The 16,836-nt window shown below is 40.6% G+C and overlaps 2 protein-coding genes across 3 annotated transcripts in view; one reads left to right on the forward strand and one right to left on the reverse strand.

Moving 5' to 3' along the window:
• The window catches only part of kcnk6 (potassium channel, subfamily K, member 6), a 31,962-nt gene extending 23,335 nt beyond the window's left edge, over positions 1-8,627 (forward strand). Inside the window, exon 3 of one of the 2 annotated variants that reach the window (XM_060923570.1) lies at positions 6,966-8,627. In XM_060923570.1, coding sequence (XP_060779553.1) covers positions 6,966-7,180 — 215 coding nt within the window. In that variant the 3' untranslated portion in view covers positions 7,181-8,627. Of the gene's footprint in view, positions 1-3,253; positions 3,647-6,965 lie in introns of those variants that run through there. The other variant, XM_060923571.1, reaches the window with a different exon arrangement.
• Positions 8,628-15,451: 6,824 nt separating this feature from the next.
• sertad3 (SERTA domain containing 3) lies at positions 15,452-16,088 on the reverse strand. Its single transcript, XM_060924333.1, has one exon. The coding sequence runs from the start codon at positions 16,082-16,084 to the stop codon at positions 15,452-15,454; it is 633 nt and encodes a 210-aa protein (XP_060780316.1). The 5' UTR covers positions 16,085-16,088.
• Between the last annotated feature and the right edge of the window lie 748 nt (positions 16,089-16,836).

Consider the following 16,836-nt stretch of genomic DNA (forward strand, 5'->3'; position numbering starts at 1 on the left):
GAACGCTGGCTCGTGGTATAAAAACGCACGCTGGCACAGCTTCATGTCTGCTTTATTTGGTTCAGTGTAAACAACCAAAGCCAGAATATTGAGCTGTCGTGTTTTTAAATGCCAATATTACAGACTGTGTAAAAAGGGCTTTTTTTTTCTCTCTCTCTCTCTCTCTCTCTCACACACACACACACACACACACACACACACACACACACACACACTTGCACCCACACACAGACAAATATTAGGTTAACTAAATTAAAAATCTTTGAGCATGGCACTGCGTTAAGGTTCAGTTGGCATAGTAAAATATGATTTGGAACACATGTTCAGTGATGGAAAAACAGTATGTTTTATTCGAGTCTAATGAAAGAAAATGAAGTTTTCTTTCTTTTTTGGGGGTTTCTTATAATTGATTGCTATTACAAGCTGAGGCTTTTTCATTGATGTGTGGCTTCCTGGGGATTTTAGGTAAGGAGGTGATCATGTGATATCACTGAAGCTACAAACTCACGTGATGTTTAAACATATTTGAACTGCGGTATTAACAGAACACAATCTTGGGGGTGTGTAATGTCTGTTAGTGGGGGGGGGGGGGTGTGTGAGATCATTTTGATTGTGTGTGTGTGTGTGTGCGTGTGTAGTTCCTCTTGCTCTGCTTTTTTGTTCTCGTTAGTGGCTTCCTAATTTTATGTAACATTTGGACTGGTGTGAAATGGTGTATTGAATCCTATCTCTAAAGAAGATTAAAGTATTGTTGTGAAAACATGTAGGTCATATATGGTGGTTGTGCACAGCTGCATACTATATCTAACAAAATGCCATGTAATGGTTTCAGATGCTATATATTGTACTGTATTAACTGCTACTGATTTATTTTATACTAGTGCAGCTCAAACAATTAGAATATTATGAAAAAGTTCATTTTTTTCATAATTTAATTCAAAAAGGTAAACTTTCAGATATTCTATGTTCATTACATGTAAAATGAAATATTTTAAGCCTTTTAATTTGATTATTATGGCTTATAGCTCATGAAAATCAGAAATTCAGTATCTCAGATTATTAGAATATTTCCTGAGGTCAATCAAAAAAGGATTTATAATACAGAAATGTAGGGCGGCACGGTGGTGTAGTGGTTAGCACTGTCGCCTCACAGCAAGAAGGTCTGGGTTCGAGCCCTGTGGCCAGCGAGGGCCTTTCTGTGCGGAGTTTGCATGTTCTCCCCATGTCCGTGTGGGTTTCCTCCGGGTGCTCCGGTTTCCCCCACAGTCCAAAGACATGCAGGTTAGGTTAACTGGTGACTCTAAATTGACCGTAGGTGTGAATGTGAGTGTGAATGGTTGTCTGTGTCTGTGTGTCAGCCCTGTGATGACCTGGCGACTTGTCCAGGGTGTACCCCGCCTTTTGCCCGTAGTCAGCTGGGATAGGCTCCAGCTTGCCTGCGACCCTGTAGAACAGGATAAAACGGCTAGAGATAATGAGATGAGAATACAGAAATGTCTAACTTCTGAAAAGTATGTTCATTTATACACTCAGTACTTGGTTGGGGCTCCTTTATCACGAATTACTGCATCAGTGCAGTGTGGCATGGAGGTGATCAGCCTGTGGCACTGCTGAGGTGTTATTGAAGCCCAGGTTGCTTTGATAGCTTTCAGCTCATCTGTATTTTTGGGTTGGGTGTTTCTCATCTTGCTCTTGACAATAACCCATACATTCTCTATGGGGTTCACGTCAGGCAAGTTGGCTGGTCAATCAACGCAGTAATATCAAGTGCAGCAAACCATTTGGTATTAGTTTTGGCACTGTGGGCAGGTGCCAAGTCCTGTTGGAAAAGGAAATTAGCATCTCTATAAAGCTTGTCAGCAGCTGGAAGCATGAAGTGCTCTAAAATCTCCTGGTAGAAGGCTGTGTTGACTTTGGACTTGATAAAACACAGTGGACTAACACCAGCAGATGACATGGCACCCCAAATCATCACAGATTTTGGAGGTACCATGCGTTATCCTGGTAAGTTTGTGGTGGCCTTTTTTTTGGGGGGGGGGGAATGGATGGACAGCATGGTGTACAAATGAGGGAACAGTACAGCAGAATGTTTTGATTATACTTTTTGTAAAGTGACAACAGAAATTGCTCTGAGTTGGCAGATGACAGGAGTCTTTGCTGGGCTCGCTTATGGATATCGGTGATTGTGTTCAAAGCTGAGTTTCTTGTCTAAAGTGAGTCCAAGATATTTGAAGTTGTGTTCTATCTGCTATTTTGCCATGGATGGAGATAGGATTCAGTCCAGTGAGGTGTGTGTGTGTGGGTGGGTGGGTGTGTTTTTTTTTTTAATGGCCAGTTCCTTTGTCTTGTCTACAGTATATTCATATGGAGGTAGTGTTGTCACCTGTCCCGGTTTTTCCTGATTGTCCCGGATTTTCATGGTCTGTCCCGGAAAAAAAAATAAAAATCCGGGACACTGAATGTCCCGGTTTTTTGTACATAATGGGCAAAATGTGTATTTCAACTTGCGAGCCAGCTGAGAACCAGTTTGCTTTTCCGAGCTCGCCGTGCTAAGCGGAGCCACGTCATTACGTCGCTGTATACGTCACTTACGTCGCTGTATACGTCAGTTACGGCGCTACGTTTGCATAAACCTTGGCGCGAATATCAAAGCAAAAACACGGAAGAAGCAGCAGCAGCAGCAACAACAACAATAATAATGATGATGGCTGACTTCGCGTTTGTACAGCTGTTGCTTCTCGTCGCTTAAAAATGGCGATCTTTCGCGGTCTTGTTATTGTTGTTGGTCTTAACAACTCCGCCCCCCGCTGACGTAAGCGGTTCTTTCCTCTGGCCCAGCAGAGAGTTGGTGCTAGCCTGGAACCGGTTTTTCTGGCCCCAGAGCCAGTTCTTTGTCAGTGGAAACAGAAAACCCGGTTCCAAACTAAGCACTGGCCCCGAACCAGCCCTGGAACTGCTTTGGTGGAAATGGGGCAATGGAGGATGCTTGGACTGATAAAAGAAACAGACTCTCTGTTGCAATGGTGAAGGCTGAGCTTCAAGTCAGGCTAAACTTTCAGTTGTCCTGTACTGAGTTCAAGACATTCATTGAAAATCAGCCAGGACTCATAGCAGCAGCAAAGAAAAACACCAAATATAAATGGAAGATTAGGTAAGGTTTTGGTGAATTAAATGAAATCCAAATAGTCTTATCTGCCTACTCCTGTATGTACTGTATGTGCCCAGTTATATGTCCTCCTATGTATTTGTTTAGCCAAGAGCAGCAGAGGCACAGGCAAGCACAAGCAAAGCACACACCACACTCTAAGCAATCAGGTAAACTGTTTGACACTACACCTTACATTGTTACATTCAGGTATTCTTAGATACAATGAAAAATTAGATTATTTTTATTCCACATAAGCAAACAACTTTAATTATGTATTCCCCTTTTACCTGTGCCCACTACTGCCCCCAGGTGTCCACAACCAAAAACTGTTGGAAATAAACCAAAATAATGAAGACCTGCTATATTATGTAAAGCAATTAACTAAACAAATAACTAGCAAAAGCGTCATTTTTACTAATTAGAGCAATACAATTTCAGCGTAGAAGGGCGATTTTTGTCTTGGTTTAGATGTGTGAAGAGCGCTGTTGCTTACAAGCAAAAAGGTCGATTGGATGGTCGAAATGTCCAGGATTTTTGTCAGACACAGGTGGCAACCCAATATGGAGGTAGTTGTCTGTGCAGCATTGTATGAAATGAGAAAGTGTTGATGGGCTGTGATGGAGTTATTGTCATTAAGTAGTCTCTCTACCAAACAAAAATATCCTAGCCTATGTTCACATTACAAGCCTCATTGTTTGTTTAATTCCAATTTTTTGCTCAGATTGGACTTCCCTATCTTGACTGTTCACATTCATAGTTACAAGTGACCGGTGTCTGTCTCGTGTGAATGCATTTGTCCTCCAAAATAGCATGCATGTGCTCATTAATAAGTTTTTGCACAAGTCATCTGTTTGTTGCATCTTGTTTCCGCTTGTTGATCACAGGAAGCAGTAATAACTCTATGAAGCTAAATGTTGCAGTGAACATAGTGTACAAGAAATTCCTTTGTGCTCTGCCATTTTAACTCTGACACTTTCCAAAGTCAAAGATATTTACTGTGCAAGCATAGAACTGGACACGTGGATAAAATATTAACATGAGTATACTCTGTTTTAAAAATATTTAGTGTGAGCTCTCAGATTAAGTACTAGGTGTAATTTAGGTTGTTAAAGAAAGGGGACTGAATGCTTGTCAGTTATGCCGTTTTTAGACTTTTTAAAAAAATGATTCCGAGGACATCAGAATACTATTACTTCATTTCTGGAGAGACTCACTTGAGTAGAAAAAAACCCTCTGTGCTTCAGTTTGATGTTGCAACAGAGTTAATCATGGGGTGAACATACATTTATATACAATGTCTGGCAAAAGTATTCATCCCCCTTTGTGTTTGTCCTGTTTTGTCACGTCACAAGCTGAAATTAAAATTAATTTTTGGGGGGTTAGCAGCATTTGATTTACACAACATGCCTACCACTTTAAAGGTGAAAAAATTGTTTTATTGTGACGCAAACAAGAATTAAGATGGGGGGGACAGAAATCTGGAGTATACATAGGTATTCACCACCCCCAAAAGTCAATACTTTTGCTGCAATTGCAGCTGCAAGTCTCTTGGGGTATGTCTCTATTAGCTTAGCACATCTAGCCACTGGGATTTTTGTCCATTCCTCAAGGCAAAACTGTTCCAACTCCTTCAAGTTAGATGGATTGTGTTCGTGTACAGCAATCTTCAAGTTATGCCACAAATTCTAAATTGGATTGAGGTCTGGGATTTGATTAGGTCATTCCAAGACATTTTAAATGTTTCCCTTTTAAACCATTCCGGTGTCGATTTGACTGTAGGTTTAGGGTATATTGTCCTGCTGGAACATGAACCTTTGTCCCAGTCTCAAACCTCTGGCTGACTCAAAACAGGTTTTCTTCCAGAATTGCCATGTATTTAATGCCATCCATCTTTCCTTCAGTCCTGACCAGCTTTCCTGTCCCTGCAGATGAAAAACATCTCCACAGCCTGCTGCTGCCACCACCATACTTCACTGTAGGAATGGTGTTCTCAGGGTGTTGGGTTTGCGCCATACATGGCATTTCCCATGATGGCCAAAAAGATCAATTTTAGTCTCATTTGACCAGAGAATCTTCTTCCAGGTGTTTGGGGAGTCTGTCACATGCTGTTGAGCAAACTCTTCCAAATGTGTGGGGTTTTTTTTGTTTGTTTTTTTTCCCTTTCTTTTTCTCCCAAAAAGCAGTGGATCTTTGCAGCTCCTTCAGTGTTATCTTTGGTGTCTTTGTTGCATCTCTGATTAATGCCCTCCTTGCCTGGTCTGTGAGTTTTGGTAGGCGGCCTTCTTGTCAGGTTTGTAGTGCTGCCATAGTCTTTTCATATATATATATATATATATATATATATATTATTATGGCGGCACGGTGGTGTAGTGGTTAGCGCTGTCGCCTCACAGCAAGAAGGTCCTGGGTTCGAGCCCCGGGGCCGGCGAGGGCCTTTCTGTGTGGAGTTTGCATGTTCTCCCCGTGTCCGCGTGGGTTTCCTCCGGGTGCTCCGGTTTCCCCCACAGTCCAAAGACATGCAGGTTAGGTTAACTGGTGACTCTAAATTGACCGTAGGTGTGAATGTGAGTGTGAATGATTGTCTGTGTCTATGTGTCAGCCCTGTGATGACCTGGCGACTTGTCCAGGGTGTACCCCGCCTTTCGCCCGTAGTCAGCTGGGATGGGCTCCAGCTTGCCTGCGACCCTGTAGAAGGATAAAGCGGCTAGAGATGATGAGATGAGATAATATTATTATTATTTTTTTTTAAATAACCCAATCCTGATTCATACTTCACAACGTTGTCTCTGACCTGTTCTATATTGATCTCATCCGTCCACAAAACGTTTTTCCAATAGCCTTCTGGCTTGTCCACGTGATCTTTAGCAAACTGCAGACAAGCAGCAATTTTCTTTTTGGAGAGCAGTGGCTTTCTCCTTGCAACCATGCCATGCACACCATCGTTGTTCAGTGTTCTCCTGATGGGGGACTCATGAACATTTAACATTAGCCAATGTGAGAGAGGCCTTCAGTTGCTTAGAAGTTACCCTGGGGTCCTTTGTGACCTCGCTGACTATTACATGCCTTGCTCTTGGAGTGATCTTTGTTGGTCGACCACTCCTGGGGAGGGTAACAATGGTCTTGAATTTCCTCCATTTGTACACAGTCCATCTGACTGTGGATTGGTGGAGTCCAAACTCTTTAGAGATGGTTTTGTAACCTTTTTCGGCCTGATGAGCATCAACAACGCTTTTTCTGAGGTCCTCAGAAATCTCCTTTGTCTGTGCCATGATGCACTTCCACAAACATGTTGTGAAGATCAGTCTTTGATAGATCCCTGTTCTTTAAATAAAACGGGGTGCACACTCACACCTGATTTCAATCAATGAGATGACAAACACCTGACTCTAATTTCACCTTTAAATTAACTGCTAATTCTAGAGGTTCATATACTTTTGCCACTCGCAGATATGCAATATTGGATCATTTCCCTCAGTAAATAAATGACCAAGTATAATATTTTTGTCTCATTTGTTTAACTGGGTTCTCTTTACCTACTTTTAGGACTTGTGTGAATATCTGATGATTTAGGTCATATTTATGCAGAAATATGGAAAACTCTAAAGGGTTCACAAACTTTCAAGCACTACTGTAAATCAAATGGTGTTAACCCTCCAGAAATCCATTTTAATTCCATCTTGTAATGCAACAAAACAGGACAAACACCAAGGGGGATAAATACTTTTGCAAGACACTGTATACTCCTATTTTCAAATATTAATACATCAGTGCAATTCGATGAATTTCTGTTCACATTTCCTCTGTTCTTTTCCTTCAGTCTACCTCTTTATAGGTTTGATGGCGATGTACTTTGTCCTTCATTCTTTCAATAAACTGGCTGATCTTCGGGGATGGACAGCATTTTTCCAGGTGCCCCGTGGCAACACAGGGGAAGAGACCGAAAACACTTCTGAAGGACCTAATGAGTGTTTAACGGACACAAAGCCACTGGATCCCAGTGATCATGTCTTGTACAACTCCATGAGCAGATAGACATTTCTACACTAACTGTTCACTGAGCAGTAGAGGATGAGGGAAGTGTAGAGTTTTTGTGTGTGGAGGGGGTCTTTTTACAAGGGGGGGGGTGGTAATTTTACAGGCTAGTGCAATGGTAATGTGCATTGATGCACAATTTCTTTGTGATTTGTTTTTGGATTCAGTGCAGTACTGATAAAGGGGAAGGAGAACAACAAAGGACTGTTTCATATGCTCAGGGTTTTTCTTGAATAGATTTTCATGTTTACTGAACCGATTTGAGTTTTTTGTTTTTTTTTGTTTTTTTGTTTTTTTAAATGGTGGGTTTCCCCCCCCCCCCTCTCTCTCTAGTAACCAAAACCAGCAAGTTGTTTTAGATGTTTTCTGCTATCTTGGACCATTTTGGACAAGTATATTTTTGGTAACTACTAATGTTTTTGAAACCAGAGCAAATTGAACTATTAGGTAATCACAATTTCTGCTTGTAGATGTTTTCCTACTTTGTTGGCTGTTTGGACCACTTGTGTTTTACTTCATAGATTTGGCTTCTTTAAATATTAATCAGAGAAATTTGTAATTTTCTTTGCCATTCACTCCTTGGGTGCATTAAGGGTAAGCATACCATTTAAAGTTATATGTGAGGTTGGAATGTAACACAGTGCAATATCAGTCAGTCTGTATGGAGTTGTGCTGACACTGTTTATCCTGTTCAAGAGGCATCTTTGATCTGAAGCCTACGGTTTCTACAGAGCCTCTGTGTACACTATGCAACAGTTGAGATTAATAAAAATTAAAATACTTTTTAATTTAGCGTTGTCGATTTAGCATCACTACTTTTTTTTTTTTTTGGACCACTTGTGCCTTATTCTGGGCTTTCTGAGGCTTTACATCTGTGAAACTTGATTTTTATATACCGGTATGGCTGATCCCGTTTGCATTTTATCATCAACTTGTTCATAAGGTTTTTTTTTTCCTTCTATTCAGACTATGTTGCAGAGGTGTACTATAGAAATTGGTTACATGATCCATCAATGTTGTTATTGCAGATGCTATGATGATGCTGTCACCAACATTCATTTTAGAGGTTGCTTTTTGGGGTACTTTAATATCTGACCCATTAAAAACTAAACTTTTACATTTTAGGAAATTTCCTTTTCTGAGATGGTGGTCATCTAACCTTTTAAACCTAATATTTTAATATTGTAATAATATCAACCATAATAAAAACAGTATTTTGATAGACATAACTACTGCAGTATGGCTCTAAATATTGTCAAATTTGTATTGTGTAAATTGTGCTGATAAAACTATGCCATGTCATGATTGATGGCTGATAATGGTTTATGATATTGTATAAGGCAGATGGTGCTGTCTGGTAAACAGAATATCTGTATTGCCTTGTATAAGAACACATGATGCTCCTTTGAATCTGTCCAAAAATGAACAACTTATGTTATCCTCTGAATGGCATGACCTGTTTTAGTCCATTGTCAGTATCCAATAATGCAGTTGTCTACTGAAATGAACACACGGATGATGTTTTGAAGCGTCTTTTAACAATAATGTTGTTGTTTATTGTTGTTATTGGAAAGCACCTGATCTCGCATGATGATGGATATTTTATGTGCAATATCAATGACTCACATGTGAAATATGAAACTGTTACCCATTAACGATATTTACCTGTATGACTAATTTAGGACTAATCTGATTTATAAATGTTGACCTTTTTATTTATATATATATATATATATATATATATATATATATATATATATATATATATATATATATAGGCTTACTTTGTTGTGCAAAGAGGATCTTTGTGTCTGAATCCAGAACTTTAGAAAATAAATAGGGCCCAATCAGGAAGGGACTTTGAGACTTTTCTTTGTGAAGTTGGCAATAACGGAGAAAATGTTCATCCAAGCAGAGCTCTGTAAGCCTCGTTCATAGACTATACATGTCTCACATAAATTGACATGTGGTTTAACATCACAATAGATTGTAGCTTAAAATGATCTGTGAAATAAGTAAATTAACATTGGCTGGCGTTTATGTGGTCATGTCTTTCTTTAGCTTGAACTCTTAGATGAATGAATTAGTTAAAACTATTTTCTCTTGTTTAATGAGGGAAATCTAATCCAAACAGCACTTTTAAGGGAGTGGGGTGTCAGGGTCTTCTACTTTACTTAATACCCATGAAGACTTACTTTCTTCAAATATTTTCATGCTGGAGGCCTTTTCTGATCATAAAATAGCCTATCAAAATATGCTACTTAGTTATTTGTTTGAGGCATTTTTCTGGTAAGGTCATGGTAGACAAATTACTTGCAGTATTGCTTTATGAACACCAAGTAGGTAGGACAGTTTAATAAGTTAGGACAAATTTTTAGACCATTGGTTTGAAGTTATGGATTGTAATGTGTTCCAAACCATGCTAAATAGTAGGCCAAATTAGTACACTAGCAGTGGTGGTAGCATTTCTATACATACCGTACACTAGTGCATCTCAAACAATTACAATATCATGGAAAAAGTTCCTTTTTTTTGTAATTCAAAAAGGTAAAGTTTCTATATTCATTACATGTAAAATATTTCAAGCCTTTTTTTATTTTGATGATTATGGTTTATAGCTCATGAAAATCAGAAATCTAGCATCTTGTTTTATACATCACGTAATGCCATGCATACAGCCACTCTCTAAAGTGACTGTGGCTTTTGGCCTGGAGCCGATGTCATCAGATGGTGCCCAACCTTCACGGGGTGTTTCGACCCTTAACCGCTATACCCTCCAGCTGGCGGGTCAGCAGTGGTGGCCAGGTCACTGCCTGTCAGCTCCAGGCCTCCAGCCCCCCTCCTCCCTCTTAAACCACAACCAGCATGGGTCATATTATTAGAATATTTCCTAAGATCAGTCAAAAAAGGATTTACAATACAGAAATGGGTGGCACGGTGGTGTAGTGGTTAGCACTGTCGCCTCACAGCAAGAAGGTCCGGGTTCGAGCCCTGTGGCCGGCAAGGGCCTTTCTGTGCGGAGTTTGCATGTTCTCCCCATGTCCGCGTGGGTTTCCTCTGGGTGCTCCGGTTTCCCCCACAGTCCAAAGACATGCAGGTTAGGTTAACTGGTGACTCTAAATTGACCGTAGGTGTGAGTGTGAATGGTTGTCTGTGTCTATGTATCAGCCCTGTGATGACCTGGCGACTTGTCCAGGGTGTACCCTGCCTTTCGCCTGTAGTCAGCTGGGATAGGCTCCAGCTTGCCTGTGACCCTGTAGAACAGGATAAAGTGGCTAGAGATAATGAGATGAATACAGAAATGTCCAACTTCTGAAAAGTACGTTCATTTATACACTCTACTTGGTTGGGGCTCCTTTATCATGAATTACTGCATCAATGGTGTGTAGCATGGAGGTGATCAGTCTGTGGCACTGCTGAAGTGTTACTAAAGCCCAGGTTGCTTTGATAGCAGCCTTCAGCTCATCTGCATTTTTGGGTCAGGTGTTTCTCATCTTCCTCAGGTGAGCCAAGCACAGCAAACCGTTTCGTGGTAGTTTTGACACTGTGGGCAGGTGCTAAGTCCTATTGGAAAAGGAAATCAGCATAGCCATAAAGCTTGTCAGCAGATAAAGTGCTCTAAAATCTCCCAGTAGACGGTTGCGTTGACTTTCGACTTGATAAAACACAGTGGACCAACACCAGCAGATGGCATGGCACCCCAAATCATCACAGACTGCAGAAACATCACACTGGACTTCAAACACCTTGGGTTCTATACCTCTCCACTCTTCCTTCAGACTCTAGGACTTTGATTTCCAAATAAAATTAAAAATTTGCTTTCATCTGAAAAGAGGACTTTGGACCACTGAGCAACAGTTCAGTTCTTTCTCTCCTTAGCCCAGGTAATGTAAGATGCTTCTGACGTTGTTTCAGGAGTGGCTTGATATTAGGAATGCAACAGTTGTAGCCCCTTTCCTGAAGACGTATGTGCTGGTAGCTCTTGATACACTGACACCAGCCTCAGTCCACTCCTTCTGAAGCTCACCTAAGTTCTTGAATCAACTTTTCGTGACAATTCTCTCAAGGTTGTGGTTTGCAGTCCCTGTTGTTTGTGCACCTTTTCCAGCCAGCCTTTTCAGCAATGACCTTCTGTGGCTTACCCTCCTTGTGGGGGGTGTCGATGATTGTCTTCTGGACAACTGTCAAGTCAGCAGTCTTCCCCATGATTGTGGTTGCTTGTACTGAACTAGACTGAGAGATACACAATATTTATACTGTTTTACTCAAACTCGAAATTAAATATTCTCATATTTTGAGATTTTTTTTTTTTGCACTGTAGGCCATAATTCTGGGCGGCACGGTGGTGTAGTGGTTAGCGCTGTCGCCTCACAGCAAGAAGGTCCTGGGTTCGAGCCCCGGGGCCGGCGAGGGCCTTTCTGTGTGGAGTTTGCATGTTCTCCCCGTGTCCGCGTGGGTTTCCTCCGGGCGCTCCGGTTTCCCCCACAGTCCAAAGACATGCAGGTTAGGTTAACTGGTGACTCTAAATTGACCGTAGGTGTGAATGTGAGTGTGAATGGTTGTCTGTGTCTATGTGTCAGCCCTGTGATGACCTGGCGACTTGTCCAGGGTGTACCCCGCCTTTCGCCCGTAGTCAGCTGGGATAGGCTCCAGCTTGCCTGCGACCCTGTAGAAGGATAAAGCGGCTACAGATGATGAGATGAGATGAGGCCATAATTCTCAAAATTAAAAGAGAAAATGCTTGAACCATTTTAGTTTGTGTCATGAGTCTGTATTGATGTATATAATTTTCACTTTCTTAAATAACTGATGGAAAATATTGAACTTTTTTATTTTTTTATGATATGTTGTTTGAGATGCATTAGTACTAGTGTGTAGTATACAGACTGGGGGAAAAATCCTTCTAAGCCTCCCATTCTCCTTGAATGTGTACTGCAGCACAAAACATTCTTGCATTAGCATTTCTTTATCAGAGAGGGCTTCAAATCCCCAGATCCTCATACCCCCAATTGCTGTAAATGGAATTTTACTTTTGTAGAAGTGATAAAGTTAAAAATAAAATCACTGATTATACACTTGCACTCTGTTAAACTGTGTGTTTGATTATAAAAGTGTACCTTTTGTCTTGGAGTCATGGATTGTAGTTTGTTTTATGACTTGGGGACATGCATATGCAAAGTCATATTCCTGCTGTTGGACTCCAGCTACAGGTTTGCACTGGGGATGGGTTTCCTCCAAGGAGCTATGTCCATCCAGTATCCAGGTGGATAACTAATTGATCTTGTATTCCAATGGTTTCCGAAGTATGAAAGAACAAAATATAGAGGTAATGAAATGTTATTTGTAGAGATAATAAATGCCTATTTGTACTTCTACAACCGATACAATTAATTTTCTATATGAAAGGTGGGAATGGTGATGTTCTGAGGGAGCCCGATTTATTTATTTATTTATTTATTTGTTTGTTTTTTGCAATTAGAAAAGTGAGATTTGAAGTTTCTGAACCTCTGTCATATGCAAAGAACAATTGTATACTGGCATGGACACTTTGAAACACTCCAATTTGCCTCACTTGTTCCTGAATCAGATTATTCGGAATAAGTCTTTAACCACAGACACACAGTACTCTCCAAAATCGGACGGTCATAATGCCATTGATGGCAGTAGTAGAGCATGAATGTTTGAGGAGTTGAGAGAGCTGAACAGACTAAAATGAAAATAGATGACTTGTTGAAACAAAACCAAAATGTCAACTCAGAATTTAATCATAAAATAATTTTTTGCACCATTGAAGATCACATTGATTATAAATATGCAAGTCATTCAGGGTGGATTTCTTCCTGAATTCTTACAGTAATGAATTAACAATGTTGCTTTAACCCAGCATTCGCAAAAGTTTTGACATCTGTCCACCTGGACTTGTATAAAAATTAAAATAATTCACAACTTCAGTATAATAATGCTAAATGATGAAGCCAAGTTTTTATAAATAGGGAAGAAAAGAAACAAACACATTTGTACAGTTTATGGATATATAAACTTATGGGCAGGTGCCCATAAGTTTATATATAACACAAACACATTGGAACAGTTTATGGATATATATCCATAAACTAACTGTTCCATTACCCATTAGTCTCACAGCTTCAGTGCAAAACTAAAGAAGCCAACTTCAAAACTCCAAACATGTCCGGGCTGGAACTCTTCTACACTTCATTTTTTGGCTGAAACGTCACTTCAGATCAGAATGAGCAGCAAAGTGAATCAGTCACATAAGGTATTTCCAAACATTATCATTTTCAAAACCTATTAAAAGGTGTAATAGTCTAGTGATATATGGCTTTAATTACAGACGTTCAATTTTAAATTTTCTGTTCTATGGACTTTTCCTGATATTAGTAAGGCACATTTTCAGCAAGAGGAACCTTTAATGTGATTGGGACATTATGATCATTCATCAGTCTTTACTGTGAACCTGACCCATGTTTTGAGAGGTAGGATGAGAACAGAGAACACATAGGAAACCCAAACAGACGAACATATAAAACTTCACAGACAGTAACATGAGCTCAGGATTGAACCAGAGACCCTGGAGCTGCTCCACCATGCCATCCTGTGGCATTATAAGGCACCTGACAGAGTATGAATACACTAAATCAGGTGTAGAAGGCACTATTCTTCAATATAGTTTTATGGAGCTTACCCATGTATAAAGTAAGGACCTGTCCAGGTAGCCATGTTGAGCATGGCGCTACTACTATGGCAGGGAGTCATGGCCTAATGGTTAGAGAAGCAGCTTTGGGAGCAAAAGGTTGCTGGTTCAATTCCTTAGACCAGCAAGAATGGCTGATGTCCTTGTGCAAGGCACCTAACTGTTCCCCAAGCAAGAATGGCTGATGTCCTTGTGCAAGGCACCTAACTGTTCCCCAAGCTGCTCTGAGTAGGTTGTATGTTGCTCTGGATAAGAGCATCTACTACATGCCTGTAATGTATAAGCTCTCAAAAACACACTTCTTATGTAGTGCACACAATGGGAATGCAATAAAAATTTCCCCCCATAACTTCAACCTCACTTTTCAGTAACTATGTTATCCTGGTCAAATTCATTTTGGATCCAGAGCCAATCCTTGGAACACTTGTCCTGAGGTGGTATTAAACCCTGGATTAGATGCCAGTCCATTACAAGGCACCATAGACACATTCACACCTAGGGGCAATATAACATGGCCAACCCACTTCCTGACATGTAGACAAGCAGACTCTCTCGCGTGTGCCGTAAACATCTACCTGCACAGGCTTAAGGTGCAATCAGTGTGCCTATATAAAAACCGTGAACACACACTTACTTTGCGAAGTATTGAATTGCGTTGCTGACACATTACCGAACCTTATTTCCTTGTTTGGTTTCCTGATCCCTGATTTTCTGTTTCTCGTCTTTGATTCTGCCGAGTCTACGATAGGCTGTTTATGCCTCGCTTGACCTAGTGCCTGTTTCACTGTTTTACAATTTTGCCTGCCATTCTGGATTGTTTACCTGTCTTCACTTGTATTAATAAACACACCTTCTGCACTTACATCTGTCTCCCAACTATCTCGACAGAATACTTCACACTCCCTGACAAAGAGAATGCACATTCCCCTGTTCATACGTCATGTTCAGGAACAAACTAATGTTAATGGTGCTAAAACAACCACCGTCAAACGGTGCGGTTGGAGTCTTGTTTTCGGACCAGACTCGAATTTTTTTTTTTATTCAAAGACTTGACTCGGACTTGAACACTGGGGACTCAAGGCTTAGTGACTCGACTATAACACTGATCACCATTATTCATACCCTATGTAGTGTACTTCTACTATATAAATTGCACTTATGAATTGCAAATAGTTCCCTATTGGACATATGGCACTAAACACAGCGAATGAGCCTTGTTTCATTCCATATGTAATAAACAATGAGTCCATTATTCATATCTCAAAATATTATGCATTGGACTTGTATAGGGAGCAATATCGTCCTATTGGACACAGTGCACTAAACAGGATGTAATAGGCATTTATACCCTATGTGGTACAAATTTAGGGAGGAGGGAGTAGGGAGCTGAAGGCCAAACTGCTCCTTACCTACATAAGGCGTGGAAGCCAGGTATCTTTTTTTTTTTTTTATAAATTATAATTTGTACAATCATATCCTCATAGAGCCACTATTTCAAACTTGTATGGTATAAATATAAAGAGACTTGAATGCCAAATCCTCACTGGACATGCAGTGCACTACACAGAAGGTAAAAACCCTATGTCATCCTCGAAACAGGGCACACAGGGTAAATACTTCACAAATTCATCAACAGAAAGGTCAAAAGTATTGTTAGACATCTCCCCTTCACATATAGAAGTATCAAAGTCCAATAACAAATCATCTAGAACAGTGTCCTGCAGATGATTAGATAAACTTTTGCTTGGACACCTTTTGCAGGTCCTGTCTCCTGTAAGGTTTTCCATGGAAGCTAACGGTAACTGCTGAGGTGCAGATGATCCAGAGCTACCATCAAGAGCTGTGTCCAGATTCTTCAAGATGGCATTAATGGCAGTGGATAAAGATAGATCCTCCATGAAATCATCCTCCATGTCTTCAAACCCAGCAGGCATGCCACGTTCCTGCCAGAAACATGTTGTTGGATGATGTGTTTGACTTTTTTTCATAGGGTTCTCAATTCCAGATTCCATGTGTGTTTTGGCCTGACGGAGCGTGTTGGTGATGAGGACAGAGCGCAGTAAGCTGGGCTCCATGAGGGCCTGATCGCGCTGGTACTTGTCTATAGAAATGTTCAGCATGGACTGCAGCTGATTCTCCCACCCTGGGCCTCCGACATCACGGAATTTACGCTTCAGCCCACGTGCCACCATTATACACCCTATGAGGAGAAAATACAGAGAAAAACTAATTTTACCACTCATGTTAAAAAAAAAATTAACCTTTTATTCTACAAATTTTATTCTACAAATTAACAGGTTACGGAGATTTCTCTCTTGAAGAATCAAGCAATCAGCACAAGAACACGTGTGCTCAGAAATGCAGGCTCTGCTAAGGGTGGGGGGCAAATTAGTACAATATTTGTGGGGCTATTTTGGACACTGGAATTTTCCAATGATAACAAACACTCAAGATCACAGGACATTTTCTATTGGGTTTGGAAAAAGATTAATCATAGTATTACCACGAGTTGGCCTAGTGGTTAGCATGTCTGCCTCTCAATTGGGAGACCGTGAGTTCTACTCACAGTTGGGTCATACCAAAGACCGTCATAAAAATGGCACCTACCCCCATTGGGCAAGGCATGCTGCAATACAGATGTGAGGTGGGGAGTCAAACTCTTGCAGTTACCAGAGGATGTAACCCCAGCTATGTGAGAGGCTGAGGGCTACAGGAACAGAGATTGGCACTGCCCTATGGTGCGGGAAGGACTTTAGACTTAGACGGTATTGTGTCTGAAAAGGCATAAGGAAGATAATAATGTAGTGCATGCTCAGGAAGAGCTGTAAAGGCAAATGCATCCTTTTTTATTTTTCATTCTCGTGGGGGAATAAAAGCCAGCTGGGTGGTCAGGGATGATCGTGTCCTTTTCAGTGTACAATGGTCAACTTCAGATCGTTAAATT

The sequence above is a fragment of the Neoarius graeffei genome, chromosome 6, assembly GCF_027579695.1.
Source record: "Neoarius graeffei isolate fNeoGra1 chromosome 6, fNeoGra1.pri, whole genome shotgun sequence".
NCBI lineage: Eukaryota > Metazoa > Chordata > Actinopteri > Siluriformes > Ariidae > Neoarius > Neoarius graeffei.

Coding starts and splice junctions, on each gene's coding strand:
- sertad3 (XM_060924333.1), bottom strand. CDS start 16,084: ATGGTGGCACGTGGGCTGAAGCGTAAATTCCGTGATGTCGGAGGCCCA.